The 15,691-nt window shown below is 41.3% G+C and overlaps 2 protein-coding genes across 4 annotated transcripts; one reads left to right on the top strand and one right to left on the bottom strand.

The window, feature by feature from the left end:
* Window positions 1-59: 59 nt before the first annotated feature.
* Window positions 60-4,759, bottom strand: LOC148425348 (putative transmembrane protein 244). The gene is made up of 7 exons (XM_088411762.1): window positions 4,644-4,759; window positions 3,791-4,027; window positions 2,243-2,328; window positions 1,794-1,867; window positions 1,575-1,700; window positions 1,435-1,479; window positions 60-1,355 (listed from the first exon to the last, which is right to left on the bottom strand). The coding sequence occupies exons 2-7, from the start codon at window positions 3,821-3,823 to the stop codon at window positions 1,261-1,263; spliced, it is 459 nt and encodes a 152-aa protein (XP_088267888.1). The 5' UTR covers window positions 3,824-4,027; window positions 4,644-4,759; the 3' UTR covers window positions 60-1,260.
* On the top strand, window positions 4,740-15,522 carry LOC148425347 (lethal(3)malignant brain tumor-like protein 4). 3 transcript variants are annotated; one of them, XM_088411757.1, is made up of 23 exons: window positions 4,740-4,757; window positions 4,850-4,909; window positions 6,280-6,411; window positions 6,538-6,733; window positions 6,841-7,036; window positions 7,568-7,697; window positions 7,780-7,831; window positions 8,666-8,760; window positions 9,037-9,141; window positions 9,228-9,363; window positions 9,448-9,539; window positions 9,622-9,773; window positions 10,501-10,604; window positions 11,380-11,465; window positions 11,808-11,918; window positions 11,977-12,091; window positions 12,192-12,288; window positions 12,378-12,572; window positions 12,659-12,757; window positions 12,825-12,889; window positions 14,162-14,334; window positions 14,457-14,519; window positions 14,596-15,522. In XM_088411757.1, the coding sequence occupies exons 3-23, from the start codon at window positions 6,301-6,303 to the stop codon at window positions 14,722-14,724; spliced, it is 2,502 nt and encodes an 833-aa protein (XP_088267883.1). In that variant the 5' UTR covers window positions 4,740-4,757; window positions 4,850-4,909; window positions 6,280-6,300; the 3' UTR covers window positions 14,725-15,522. The 3 variants fall into 3 exon arrangements, with proteins under 3 accessions (XP_088267883.1, XP_088267885.1, XP_088267884.1); XM_088411759.1 differs by having other exon boundaries at window positions 4,755-4,909; window positions 10,501-10,577; XM_088411758.1 differs by lacking the exons at window positions 4,740-4,757; window positions 4,850-4,909 and adding an exon at window positions 4,922-5,058.
* Window positions 15,523-15,691: the final 169 nt, after the last annotated feature.

Here is a 15,691-nt window from a genome sequence, read left to right as displayed (position 1 = left end):
AGAGTAAAATTTGATGGTTATATGTACATTAGTATCATATGTCCAAATATTTACAAGACTGTACTTAACATAGCTTTAATGTCATGTTATTATGAATGTACAATTCAATCATATGAGAATTGCATTATTTAAATTTCATGGTGGTTGCGTAAAAGGGAAAAAAAAATCTCTTGTGTTTGTCCAAATACTTCGAAACTTAACTTATGTGATGGGAGTAGCATGAAATTACTAACAATTGAGTATAATACATTTAATTATTTCAAAATTCATAATACGTCGATATTGCATCATTCCCATTCTTTTGTTACATTCACAGCTTTCTAAGGCATAGAGACAAGTACTGTACAATGTCCATCACAATCAAAACACAAATGTATCCCCTTATGTTACCACTATATTGCCCCTTTCAAATTAAGTAAATGTCCAAGCAGTGATAACAGCAGTCATTATGTCAAAATAAGGCAGAGAAAAGTAAAACACTTTGTTGTGGGGTGAACCACGAACCAAGAAAGTTTAGAAGAATGTATGGCGGTAATGCAATCATTCAATCCTTACAACCACTCAAGCACCATCCACATGTTTGACATGATGACCAAGAAATTAGCCTGTACACTAACACAATGGAATGTTTGCCATGGGTAAACACATTTCCTTACCAAAGTTTGCCTCAGTGGAGATCTGTGCTCTACTGAGTGATAATAGCGGTGGGATGATGAAATGACCATTGAATTGTTAACCACTTCACAGAACAAAATGCACATTTCTCACATTTAAGTCATCCTTTCCCAAAGACATATTTTTAGCTTTTTGTCCAGACATTCAATCCAGGTACTTATTTATACATATTTCTTTTCATTTTTTTCAAGTGTTTGGCTGCAGCATGGTTGGTACTAAAATACTAAAGCAATCCATTACTTTATGTAATTAGGTACAAAAGTAATCAATAACTCTATAATTAAAGAAATCACTATTGATTACTTTAATGCTTTAGAACCCACAATAATCAATTACTATTACCAAAATTAGTGCTTCTACTATTACCAAAAATAAACAATTACTTCAATAAGGTAATCGATTACTTTAGCGTCTAAAATGACCAATTGCATAAGTACTTTTAGTACCTAAACTAATCAATTACTTTAATACCAATGTACCTAGACTTCATCAAATACTCAGGACACATTTTGCACTTAGTAGTAATTAGTACCTGGTATTGAATGTCCAGACTCTTAAAAAAAAATGTCATTGGAAATAAATGAGTTAATAGACCGTGAACGTAACATAGCTTTGGTCATCATGGCAGGCGAAGTAAGCGATCAGCTGACCGTTGCAGATCATTAGAAACAAGCCGCTACCTGTGGAAGAACAAAGCAAAGAAAAATCTCATCTGTGCACATTGTACTTGTTCTGTAAAGGCTTGCTAGTTAGTCTCACCTAAGGCCAACCACCACTGCCATGCCAGGGGAAACTCCAGCATCACTGAAACATTTGAAATAAATAATCATAGGATCGGATAAAAAAAGCTAAAGGGCTCGTTTTCTTCACGGTAAATACATTAATACTACTCCACTCACCAAGGCTGGTGATGAAGACGTGCAGAAAAGTGACAGTGAGGGCATAGTCCCACACTCTCTTCTTCACCACAGCGGCAAACAGCAAGCCACTGGAGAAGTAGGTGATCTCCATGGACAGCAGGTTGACTGGCACAGAAGAACCAAAGACATTAGGAGAGAGAGAGAGAGACAATATAGTTGTTGGTTATCATGCAGGTTAGCTGCCTGCAATGCACTCACCTAAGTACTTGGAGACAGAGTCCTCCGGCTTGGTCTTGAAGTCAAAGGGGATTCGTCCATCAAAGTCATCCAACCTGTGTTGAGTTTGAAACTAGGTTAGATGTCACCATTATGAAAAAGAAATAGAAGGAATTCCAAGGGAAAATCAAGTCAAACATGTTTTTTTTACAATATGTTCTATAGGGCCCCAAGAGTTTAAAAACAGTAATCTGATGATTATTGTATTTGTCAAATGTAACTTAAACATCAAAAACCTATTTGTTTTTTATTCATGTAGGAAGGTGGCCATTTTGCCACTGAAAATGACATCACAGTTGCGCAGGGTTAAGGTAATGAATAAACTCAGAAAACAAGTGGAAAAAATACCCCACAAAATACACTTTAATAAAACGAGTGAGAGTTTTTTATTGTACTGCAAATGTGCATGTGTCTCAAGGTTGGTGTCTCACCTGAAGGCACCAAAACAAACACTGCCGATCATGTAAAACAGAGAGTAGAAGACTAGCAGGCAGAGCAGCAGGTTGAGGAATACGGTCTGGCGGCAGAAAGAGATGTTCATATAATACCACGGAATTGACATCAATCCCATGGTAGATAACACTAGGCGGAAGTAACTCGGAGGTTGACAAGTGAATGTTCAGCACTGAAGCTACAAAAATGTTGAAGAATCTTCATAGGCCACTACTCCATTACTTACAGTAAATAACATAAAGACAATAGTAAAAGTGCAATTTAGCTTCAGGTGAACAATGTCAAGTTTTATATTGTATCCCTAAATCATCATGCTAATACATTGCTGTGTTCATTTACAGCTGTGGTGCTGTAAAATCAGCAGTTCGAGTACCCCAGGAGAAATGTGTACGTCAGGGGGTATGAGAGATTTTAACAGCATTTCTGGGGTTATCAGCAAATTTAATTTCATGCGTTTTAATGCCAAGACTGGAACAGAAACAGTTTTCTTTTCAAATTCTGAGAAAATTGATTGGAACAGCAGAGTTTTGCTTAATTATGTTAACGTGAATCATTTTCATTATGTGTAGCCTAAGCCTTTGTTTTGTTAAGTTTTATACAGATGTGCATTTGACTGTCATTAGTGATGCAATTTTCTGCAAGATGAAATAAAACAGATGATGTTACATGATCAATATTCTGGAGTAGGCGAATAAGATATGCCTAGAGCTACCTTGGCAAAAGTGGTTACAAAGTTTAATTTATGTGACAGTGATGGCATACTACTCAGTTATTTATTTTTATTTTTCTGACTAAACATTCTTTGCGCTTCTTAGGATGTTCTTAAAAAATATCATTTTTCACAGGGGGTACATCATTTGAAAAAAGTTCAGAACCACTGTGTAAATCAGTCTTTGTATACCAGAGGCCATTTGTGTTTCTACATGTGATTCCCACCACCAAGTGGGTTTAGATTACACAATTTAAATGAAATGAACGGGAAATTAATCTATATTTACTGAGCTATCTATTCTGGTGACCTATAGTGACAGGCATAACACTGACATGCCATAACACTAGATGGCAGAAGCGACATTTTAACCTCTGTATCCAACTTGTTGACATCAAACAAGAACATAGTTGTGTTCAAAACAGACTCAGATTTTCTTTTGACTATTTTTATCGCTTTTTTTAAGTGAAATATACGCCTTGGCTGAATAAATGTTGGGAAACAACGCACTGCGAGTCTGTGATACCCTAAAATGCATGATATATTTTGTTCTCATTTCTGTTATGTAACAAAATAGGGCAAACTCAAATATGATATCTCTGGCTGATGCATTCTAATAATGACAGTCAATCATGCAAATCCTTATTATGCATCGGATCCTATGAGATTGCAGCCCAGGTGTGAGTACGTGCGGCTTCACTTCTGTCAAAATCTAACCACCATGTGTTTTTTACATTACAATACAACATAAGTGCCATTGTAAATGCATCTACCACGTTAAAATGTCAACATTTAGAATTGCACGAAGCTGCTTTACCTTCGAGTCGACCGCTTTGCTTTTGAAAGCCATCTCATGGTGATCTTCGCGTCAGCACAATAATGCGTGAGGTGAAACTGGCTGCGCATTTAAGCCGCCCCTCCTCATCATCATCCTGATCCTCTTCGTCATCCTCCATCCTTTCCACGGCGGTCCTCTGCCGCCATCTATGGGTCAGATTGTGACACGACCAAGCGTGCCCGCGTCTCCACTGCACTGAAATGAACTCACCTCACCCTAGAAAAAAAAAGCAGCACGGGCCTTTGTTCGCTAAAATCATCGTTTCAACCCCACAATGCACCGAATAAACACAACAACGGGTGTTTTTAAGTATGTAAACAAATCGCTGCAATGCTACGAGCTAAAGTGCGTGGTGGTGATCTCCGGCCATTATGTACGATCGTGTTGGTTAAATTGGAATACTTCGGATGATTGAAACATGCCCAACAAAACAAGCTAAAACAAACCATCGAGTTAATTAATCCCTGAATTCATCCCTTTTGATATACACGAGAACCCCCAAATGAGAGCTCGTAGCTGTTCTCTGGTTACGTTACGAGCCCGACGCGTTGCGTAAGATTTAGACGTTATGTGTCTTGTTCGACTTTTTCAATTTGGGTGTAAAAATAACAAGCGTTCCCTTCGCCTTTTTTACCCATGCATCAACACAACTGCACATGGGTTGTCCACGCGTAGCTAAAAAAAAAACACTTAAAACACGAAGAATATAGCAAGTGAACGTCAACAAAGTCGGATTCCAACGGCATTGCCGTGCAATAAGTATAAAATGAAGCTGACGTGGAGTAAAATGTGAGGGAATGTACGTATTTTTAATATATTATTAATCGCATACAATGTGAACATGCAAACGCGGCGAGCTCGCTCCCGTCGACCGGTTACTCGAGTGGAACACCGCCGGTCAAAGTGTGTCCTCACTGGGTTGTGTCACGCGCACACCAGTCAAAGCGTGAGTGCGTGAGTGCGCGCGCGTGTGTTGCATTGACCACTGATCGTAAAGTGAACTTTTTTTTTTTCCTCCTGCACAAACTTGCCAAGCAGCGCATCTCACGCGCATGCGCTGCCTCCTGAGCTCGAAATAAGAGTTAAAAGAGAAACGAGGTGAGTTCCACATTTTTGATAAAAAACACAATAGGTTGACTCATTGTAATTTATTGTAAGTTATGGGTGTTTTGTTAAAATAAAATCCCGTGGCGTTTCAACACGCGGGCGTGTTTGCGTTATTTTCCTCCACTCCGGTTTGTGAAACGGTGAGAATAAATCGTTTTTCAAGTTTCTATTGAAGAATTTAATCACGCAACAATGTCGAATGTTGTGAGAGTGACGCGGTGTTTTTATCAGTCTAAATGCCGATCCGAGAAACTGCGGTAAGGTCTTTTTGCTATTGTTATTAACCAGGAAACTTATTTATTACGGCTTGCCCTTAGCAGGCTGCATCCAATCCCGATGCTAATGCTAGTCAGAGCGGAGCTAGCTGACAGTTAGCTTTGTGTCGGCGCTAAGCTAGCCGAGCTGGGGCTGACATTCCGTGACAACAAAGTGCAGAAAATAAGCGGGGCGATAGAAAACAAGTCGCCGGGAATTTACCCGGCAACGGTCGACCTTTGTTCGACGCCCCTACCCGGCTCGTGTGTGTTGTTTCGTGGCATAACTTGAGTAATTTACATAGTTTACAACGTGTTGGTTGGCCTCTTCCCACCCCCCCAAATGCTCCGCCATTTTGTACCAAGACGAATGCTAATCACGGGGCGCTCTCGCCTCCACTTTAATTTATGGCACGAATAAAAAAACGAGAGAAATGGTGTACTGAGTCAAACTTAATACACACGCATTGTCCCGGCCTCGTTAGTTACTTTTCCCCAGCTTGAGACCCTTAAACCGCACAAAAACACCATCTTATTCCCAGCGTTGACCCTGCGTCAGGACTAAAACGTTATATCGCAATACAAATAAGAATAAAACGAAAACAAGTTGAGCCAGTCTGCGTGGAAAGCGGCGTTCTTGTGGAAAGTGTTAAACAAATCGAGTCGTCGTTTGTTTAGGTGAAGGCAAAGCGACGTCTTTAAGAGATACTGCTAAAACGAGGAAAAGATAAACTTATGTGCTCATCTCTAAGTCTGGACTTGTTTTCTTGTGTTTACCATGAAACGGGGTGTAGGCTCGTCCTATTGGGCCGCTTTGTCAACACAATTCCCCGCTAGTTGGCTTGCAAAAAGAGTCTTATTAGTGAGTGTTTTCTGTGTGTGGAATCCAAGTGCATGGTGGATCCTGCGAGCCAATACATAGTCGCCATCTAGCGGTGATGTTGCAAATCGCTGTTTACGAAGTGCAGGTAGCGTTTGCGGAGGAAGCATTCAGACGACTTACTCGACGGTTTACAGAAGGCAACAGTAAAAGTCAGACCTATAAGTGATTACCTTTGTTTATTTATTTATTTATTTTTGCAGTATTTCTGATCGTCTCTTTTGCAGGATTTTTTTTAAGGATTTGAAATGGCTGAAACGCCACCCAGTGACGGCCCCTCTCAAGGTGCAGACTTTGACATGATGGGCGCTCTGGACTGGAAAGATGGGATTGCCACATTGCCAGGAAGTGACATCAGGGTACAACAAATTAGTTGAACTACTTTACATCGTGGACTGGTTGTTAGCACATCTGCCTGAAGAGATATGAGGTCCCTGCATGTGCTTACTTTCTGTGATAAATCTCATTTGTTTTGTGTTCTTCAGTTCCGCATGACAGAGTTTGGCACCCTTGAGATTGTGACAGACATAGAAGTTAAAGGGCAGCAGCCGATCCCTAAAAAGGACACATTGGACCCGGTGCCTTCTCACAGTCCCACCCCTCCACCCGAGGGCCAATCGCAGACCAAAACAGCCCCTGCACCGGCTAATAATATTCAGCTGGCATCATCTCAAGGAAAAGGTACCACGGTTTACCCTTTTTATCAATGCTAAGGTTTGTCTCTACTTGACATGTGATTGGTCAGTGACAAATCCAGGGTGTACTCCGGTTCCCATTTTTTTCCGCAGCCCCTGTTCCCGTTATCTTGTCTTTGGAGGAGACCCCCACGCTAGAAAGCCCCAAAGTGGAAGTTGGTCCAAGTGTGGAAGTTGGTCCAAATGCGGAGCTTACTCAATGCCGGACCTGTGGTGTTCACACTGCTCGGGATGCCCTCTTACAGGGAAAGTTCTGCAGCCCGAACTGTGCGCAGCCCACCAGCGGAAGGTACCAATCACAAAAGCCCCTATGTTTTTTTTTTTTACAGGTATAACGATTAACTGACAACTAATTGATGAGCAAATTAATTATAATTATTTTTGGTAATCTATTAATCATTAAGGCATATAAAATGCTTAGAATTTCAGTTAAGTTAAAATATTCTCTGATTTCTTTAGTCCAATAAAATCCCGTGGCGTTTCAACACGCGGGCGTGTTTGCGTTATTTTCCTCCACTCCGGTTTGTGAAACGGTGAGAATAAATTGAATAATATTGATTTGTATTGTGTTAAATCAGAATAAGTCATCTGCAAACATCTTTTTTTTTCATTTTGGAAAAATTTTGCCAATTTTCTGACATACTAAAGACAAAATAAGCAATCAAATCGATTTTAAAAAAATTAAAGCAAAAAAAACAAAATCAAAATTTTCATTAATCTTTTGACTAATCAATTATTAAAACAATTGTTAGTTGCAAGCCCTTTTTTTCCACTATGGATTGAACTTTTTCTAAAAACATATTTTTTTGGTTCGGTTCAGGTCATCTCCTGGAGAAGCTCGAGAGTGCCAGGCCACCGAAAGTGAGACTTTAGGTAAACGTGTACGTAAAAAGAGGAAAATCTATATGGATTCTGGCGATGAGGAGGAGGACAACCAAGAGGAACCAGAGGTAGGAAGCGTCCACATGCCAGTTAGGATAACCATATGTGACAACAATGTGGTCACCAATTTTCTACTTTTAATTTTGCCAGGAGAAAGCCAGGACTACCAAAGGCAGGAGAGGATCCAAAATTGCCAAACTTGGTATGTATGTTTTGCGATGACACCATATCCTCCAGAGATCCAGAGTATTCATTTGTGTCCACTAGGACTGCGCTATATTGCTTGAATAAAATCTTTTTTTTTTTGTTTTGTTTTTGTTTTAGTTTTTTTTCTGATTTTCTTGTTTTTATCCCCCTCCTATTTTAAGAAAATAAGTATTAAAAAAAATAAACAGAAATTCTCTTCTTAGAATTAAAGTTCCCAACAGTTACCTTGCATGAAATACTTCCGTAATCAAATGTAGGGTAATATATTGTATGAGATTAATACAGTGCAAACTTTTTTTCAGGATTGTTAAAGGTAAACATTGCGACTTTTCTCGATTAGGATACAAACAAAGTTATTCAGATAAGATGCTTTCCTGTGTAAGTGACTCCTTCACCTTAAGCTGCTTTTTAGCAAGAGTTCATGGATTGACGTAATCTAGTTCACCTCGTAATGCTTGACTTATTCCTGTTTTACTTCCTGTAATAAGTTCGTCATGCTGCTACCTTTTGTTGCAACTGGCCTTAAAAAACATTGCGGCATGGTGTTACCGGCTCCACGTCTGTCGCCGCAAACCCAAACCACCGACGATACAACTCCTGCCTTAGGAACCAAAAGTTGACATACTTCAGCTGTAGCCATTGAGCTATTCTTCTGTTTGCCATGAGTGTGAAGGAAACAAGAGGTTTCTAATTTAGTAGTAAAAACGTTCTGCATCTACCAAGCAAATTTTAATCTTGGGCTTTTAGAACTAATGTTGAGCAAAACTCCAGTGTGGTCATCTATAATCACAACCGTTTGTTTCCATTTATTTCATTGCTCCGCCCCCAGCCACAGCCCCACTGAATAAGAAGCGGGCTTGGAGTTGGCCGGCCTACTTAGAAGAGGAGCGGGCCATTGCTGCTCCTGTCAAACTCTTCAAAGAGGTAAGCGTCCATCTGGTCAAGGAGCAAAATTTCTTTGCCTACTCAAAAGTAGTGATGGCGAAAATGAAGCTTCACAAAGCACTTGTGATATTTTTTGACTCCTCTAGATAGTGCTTTTGGTTGATAAACACTCGTGTCATGAAAATGTATTCAATTTCCACTGCATCTTTGAATGGAGAGTGCCATCTAGAGGAGTCCAAAAATAACAAGTGCTTTGTGAAGTGTGTCCATCACTACTCTTGAGTCCCCAACCAATCGTCTGCGCTCATCCCGCAGCATCAGTCATTTCCTCAAAGCCGGAACAGCTTTAAAGTGGGCATGAAGTTGGAGGGCCTGGATCCATGTCACCCGTCTCTTTTCTGTGTGCTCACCGTCGCAGAGGTAAGCCAACCTTTCCAAACTTTAATGAGCCAAGGCATACTTAAGAAAGATAGTGTTACTGGATGGAGCATGAACCATATTGACAGATCCAAGGCTATCGAGTGAGGCTTCACTTTGACGGCTACCCAGAGTGCTACGACTTCTGGGCCAATGCAGACTCGTGGGATTTAAAACCGGCAGGCTGGTGTGAGAAAAACGGACACAAATTATTATTGCCTAAAGGTATGCACCCAATACAAACTGTCCTAACATATACAAGCGTTGCTTTTTTTTTTTTTTAAAGTTGGCATCCAATTTGTCTTGTAGGTTGTAAGGATGGAGAGTTCAACTGGAGCATGTACGTGAAGAACTGCAGAGGCCAGCTGGCCCCCAAGCACCTCTTCAAAAGTCTCAACACGGTAAGTGTCACGCACCGTCAACATCCGAAGCTGTCCGGCGGCTCTTTTCATTCCCGCTCTGTGTCAATGTATCCCCTGTCAGTCCGTGACTCCCTCCGGATTTCGAGCGGGCATGAAGCTGGAGGCGGTCGACAGGAAGAACCCGTCGCTGATCTGCGTGGCAACCATCGCAGCTGTGGTGGACAACAGACTTCTCATTCACTTTGACAACTGGGACGACACGTATGATTACTGGTGAGCCTGACTGCCAGCGAGACGCCTTGACAGTAGAGCATGAATTGACACGTGTCCAATAATTATGCAATTAATAATACTTTATATATCCCATGATCAGCATAACTACATGCCCTAGGCAAATGAAATTATTATTATTAATTATCTATCAAAGTTCCCGCAAGATATTCAAACGGATCTAGATTTGTTAATCAATAACCATCCATCAACTATTGATAACCAATATTACAACTTGACATCCAGCATGTGGATCGGAGGGTTTGAGCTGCGGTGGCTGCTTCAGAGTGCCTCGTTGTTGCAGTGTTGAAAAGCCGCGTGAAGCCCAGCGAAACATACTACAGCTATATTTCCTTGTTGCCATTTGTTGGCCTAAGAAAGATGCTAAATGAAGAAAACAGTTCTTAAAGGGGAATTCATCCCAATTTTGAAAAAATGTGTTCTATAGAACCCCTCTAGTGTAATCACCGACTATTTTATGTATTATATGATTTGTAAAATACAAAAACATACATCTTAAGATCTTTATTCCTATTCTACAAATGCAATACCAATCAAAATGTATGCCATGTAATGACTAGTGGGGGTGAATACAATTTAATTCCAACTAATTTTAATACACTCACAAAAGACTTTTGGGGTGTTTCTACAGTTTTCCTTATGAAGCCTTTTTATTGAAAACGTGACAATCCGTGATTCAAGTTGCGCCTGTCCTGTTTCCCGCGCGAAGGTGTGACGCTAGCAGTCCATACATCCACCCGGTAGGCTACTGCGAGGAGGCCGAACTCACTCTGACCACTCCAGCTGGTAAGACACAGACCAAGACACATGTGGGTCAGTATCAACTACTTTGCTGTTATGTAAGGCCGAACTAATATCACGTAGTAATTAATCATCATTGCCTGCTGCCTTGCTTTTAACATGCTGATTTTACGACCAAGTCTAGAATGATTCCTAATTTAGCCACGTTATGAACTACCTTTTTTTTTTTTATCATTACTATTTCTTAAATGGGTATCATTTGGTTAGAATCAACACACAAAAGACTTCATTTATTAACATTAATATTTTTTTATATATTTCTTCATTTATGATTTTGAATGATAGTCCCATTCCTGAGCTTGTTGATCCGTTTAATATTTTGGAACTAAAATATCTCAAAAATACCCATTTACCAAATAAAGCCTGACTCACTCACAAACTCAATCAAATCATTTCGGGCTGATGTTACATTCACTTGCATTTGGGACACAATCCAATACAAGAATGTATCAAAAATTCTGAGTTTACTACATAAACATGGTTATTACTTGATTGAAGTTTGCAATGGTTTAGAATGTAACTGCATCATAATGAGAAGCGTTTCTAATATTTAGCTGCAAAATATTAGAAAGCGCTTTGCTTCGATGCAGCCGAGAAGCCGACAACCTTTGATACAGTTCTTTGGATGGTTGGATTGTTCAGGTGTACCTAATTTTCTGGTGGTTGCCATTAGTTTCCTTTAACCTATTGCAAGTTGGAAAAGTTGGTAAGGCATGCTGCACTCACTGCCGGAACACTTTTGCACACACATCATTTAGCTTGATTTTTTTTAATGTGCCCTCACCAGAATATAAGCAACCAAAGAGTTTCTCCTGGGAGAAATATTTGGAAGAGACGAGCACACAGGCCGCTCCTGCTCGGGCTTTCAAACCGGTATGTTTCACACACGTGTCCATAAATGTAATGGATATAATGGAGATGATCCATTAGCCAGCTTATTGATATTTCCAAACCCTCCTGGGACTTTTATGGAGTGACTATGTTTGTTGATTTTCTACGCAGCCAACTGGTGGGAAAATGAAGCTTCATGAAGCACTTGTCATATTTTTTTGACTCTTCTAAATCAGGGGTGCTGTCGATCATCGTATTCAATTTCCACTGCATCTTTGAACCAATAGTGCCACCTAGAGGAGTCCAAAAACATCACAAGAACTTCTTGACGCCTCGTTTGCCCATACAACTGTGAACTGTGTGTAACGGTAGCTTTTCTTGCAGAGACCTCCGCATGGCTTCCAGGTGGGGATGAAGGTGGAAGCGGTGGACAGGAGGAACCCCATGCTCATCCGTGTCGCCACCGTCGCAGACACGGAAGACCACCGGCTTAAGGTACAAAACGTCCGCCGGCTCAGGTGGCACTCACTAACCGCCGTTAACTGTCTTTTAGATCCATTTTGACGGCTGGAATCCAGAGTATGACTTCTGGGTGGAAACGGATTGCCCCGACTTGCACCCTGTAGGCTGGTGTCACAAAACCGGACATACTTTGCAGCACCCTAACAGTGAGATGTTTGGTTGTCTCCTGCATTCAACCTCTTTTAAAAAGTACTTTTTTTTTTTTTTTTTAACCTTCTCTACACTTGTTTTTATCTGTCCTCTCAGGTGTTAATGATGTGAGTCCTCCAGGACAAGGATGTCCCACCCCGGGGTGCAACGGAGTCGGCCACATTAAAGGACCTCGTTATGGAACACATTATACGTGAGTCCCGTTTCATTTTGTCCCCCTCATTTGAGATAATTTCAAATGAGCGAGGACATACCCATCATCAAGCGTGCTGTTCTGTGCAGTCAGGTGAGTTGCCCCTACTCAGAGACAAATCTGAACAAAGAGAGCTTGCTCCCAGACCGCCTCAGCGGCGAACGGCCATTCACGCTGGGCGCCGCCCTCCCCCGCGGGCGACGCCCCGATTCCAACGCAACCACCATCGCGCAGACGGCTTCCGCGCAAGACCGACTGGAGGCAGCAGACGACCCCCACCCCAGGTCCGCCCCGAGAGAGCTCCTTTCCATCTTTGACATGCAGCACAACGCTTAAACCCTACTTGAGAGTCAGTTGTCTCTGTTGCTAGGAAACCACCTGAGGTGGATGAGCTGTTGGGCCGCAGTAGCCACTCGGAGACACTAGGTGGTGCCAGTGAGCATAACCAGAATGGAACCAGAGTCAAACGGTAAAAGAAAGTGAACCCCACCAGGAATATGAAATTGATTCTAAGCTCTAAAATTGTTCTTTTCCAGGACTGCCACTGTTCCCAAATATCTGAAAATGCATTACGTGAAAGAGGAGTCTGGCGATGGTAAAGGTGTGTGCATTTTAATTGAGTGGAACTTCTTAAGTAGAATGAAATATTTGAAAAACAAAAAAAATGGAACGGAAATTGAAGTAATCCATTCCATATGGCAAACTGTTGCCATCATAAAACTCTTTTGAGCAATCTTTCAAGTAATTTGACTTAAGGGGTAGGGGTGGGATGAGACCTTGTACTCTGAGATCAAAACGCCACGAGATTTCTCATCTTAGCAATTAGCCGCTAGCTAGCAGCGCTCAAGTGCCCCCATGAGCGATTAAAGTACTTTTCAGTGGCAGTTTAAGAGACGTGAATCAATACTCTTCCTTGATTCTGACATCTCGACGCCGTCGCTGTTGCTACTGATCACTTTTGCAAACCAGGTTGAGACAAATGTGTTTTCTGTGGGTCTGACTTGTCTCATTGAAAAACAACTTCTGGGGGTGGACAGCGATCTGAAATCTCAGTTTAAAAGTTGGCTTTAAAAATTTGACCATTCATTATTTAGTGGGAATATGTTATTTGGGCCTCTATAATTGTTGTTTATTTTTTCCCTATTATCCAAATACCAAAATAGAATATAAAATAGAAGCAGCCCTACTTGAGAAATACAAAACGCCCTAATTACTTTATCGCCTTTGTGGCAATAATTTGGTCTTCTACTTGAAGAAATGAATAGTAGAATATTGATACATTAGACCAAGGGTGTCCAAAGTCGGTCCTCGAGGGCGGCTGTCCTGCATGTTTTCCAGGTTGCTTTCCCTGACACACCTGATTCAAATGATCAGGATCGTTATCAGGCTTCTGCTGAGCTGATCGTTTGAATCAGGTGTGTCGGGAAAAGAAACCTGGAAAACATGCAGGACAGCGGCCCTCGAGGACCGACTTGGGACACCCCCGACTGTGTGTAAACTCCATTTAAGCTCGATAACGCACCTGTAACACTCCTGTTAATGGTTACATTAGCGTGCTAGCTTGTTAATTTTCTTGCCATCTGCGCAACTAGAAGTTTGAAAAGTGGAAAAGCTATTCTGGGCAGTATTTTAATTGACTCATTCTGCCAAAATCTCAACCTCATGGATTTAATCTCGTAAGGCATCTGGTCTCATGGGATTTGTTTCTCGTCCTATCCCTAATAACAGATGATGTAATAATAGCAAGGCCAATGTTTGAAGTACTTTTTGAAACTAATGGACATATAGCAGGACTGCGGTTGCGTTCCACTATATTTAGTTCAAAACGGAAAACCCACTGTGGCACTAAACGGTCTCGTGTGCTTTGCCACAGCATCCCCAGACTCCATTTCCCTCCAGCAAGCCCTTCATGAATCTGTGTTTTCCCCGGGGGTCTCTGCTGCACCCCCCCACCGGGTGGCGCTGTGCTGGGACAAACACTGTCAGCTACTGCCTGAGGTTCTGGGCCTCACCGCCAAGAGGGTGGCGGGATGGAGCACGGAGGAGGTCTGAAGGATGATAGTTATCGTCTTAACATTGCATACAGTCATTTTCCCTCACAATATTACAAAGAATTGATTTGACAGGCAGTGTGAAAAGGACTTGTGATTTGGTTGTTTCCCCTCCAGGTGGCCAGTTTTGTGAAAGGACTCCCAGGTTGTAAAGAACATGCAGCTACATTTAAAACCGAGGTAACGTTCTCACCACCCTTGAATACGTCCCAGATTTTTGTTGTTTCGCGGTGAAACGTTTCCTTCTTTTCCCTAGCAAATCGACGGCGAGGCCTTTCTGCTGCTTACTCAATCAGACATCGTCAAGATCCTGTCCATAAAGTTAGGTCCCGCTCTGAAAATCTACAACTCCATCCTCATGTTTAAGAGTGCAGATGAAGAGTAGCTGAGGAGTCCAAGACACAACGGTCACATGAAAGCCATCAGTTTCAAGAAGTTGCTCCTTTCTCGTTGGGCTTTGTAAAAAGGAGCGCGTTCCTTAAAACTTGTACGATTGTTTACTGAAATGTCTCCTAACTACAGACACTTTCAAAAATGTTCTTTACGTTGTTCGTGGACTTCAAAAAGAAAGAAGCTTTCAAAGCTGGTCCATCAAGCATCTTTGTCGCTGGAGCATTATATTTTTCTTCTCTTCCTCCACGAGAGAGCTGAAAACAGTATTAGTGACGAAGTTCTAATTTTTATTTTATTTTGCGAAGGGTAGGAAACCCCTTTCCCAACAGAGCCCCCCTCGGTTTTATGAAGTCCTCAGAGGGCTGTATACAATCTAAAACCAGTCAAAGAAATGCTTTTTGGTTTTGCACATATTTTGCGAATTCGAGGTTGTCTTTGTTATAAACTAAAATTCCTGGTTTATCATTTTCATTGTTTTGATGGCACATGAATGTTTAATTATTTTTTTTTTCCTTTTGCCATTGTAAGTGAAATGCAGCTTACATGAGGATTTCCTCCTGCTTGGTTCTGCAAAGATTGCAGGCAAAGAACAATAAAAAAAATGTGGCAACAAAATGTCATTTTGGGGCCTCTCAACATTTTGGAATGTGTACATCGGCGAGTGTTTATATGCAAACAGCTTTTTATTTATGTACTCTAATTTAAAGATTACTGGTAGGCTGTCTTGACTCTGAGGACTGTTTGGGAGCGGGAGTTTGTCTATGAAATAAATGAGGTAAACATTTCTTGACCTCGGTCATTTCATTCACACATACACTTAAGATACACGATGGGCGATTTTGCTCACAGACGGCGTTTACGCCATCAATGAACCCCAACGGAAGAATTGTGGCTAAGAAGATTACAAAGCAAATAGCTTTGTCTTGCTATCGTCTGCTAGCGTAAAACTTAACGAATCA

Source organism: Hippichthys cyanospilos, chromosome 3, assembly GCF_059441005.1.
Source record: "Hippichthys cyanospilos isolate Australia breed blue-spotted pipefish chromosome 3, RoL_Hcya_1.0, whole genome shotgun sequence".
Classification (NCBI taxonomy): domain Eukaryota; kingdom Metazoa; phylum Chordata; class Actinopteri; order Syngnathiformes; family Syngnathidae; genus Hippichthys; species Hippichthys cyanospilos.
The sequence above is the reverse complement of the archived record's forward strand: the minus strand, read 5'-3'. Positions and strand labels throughout refer to the sequence as shown.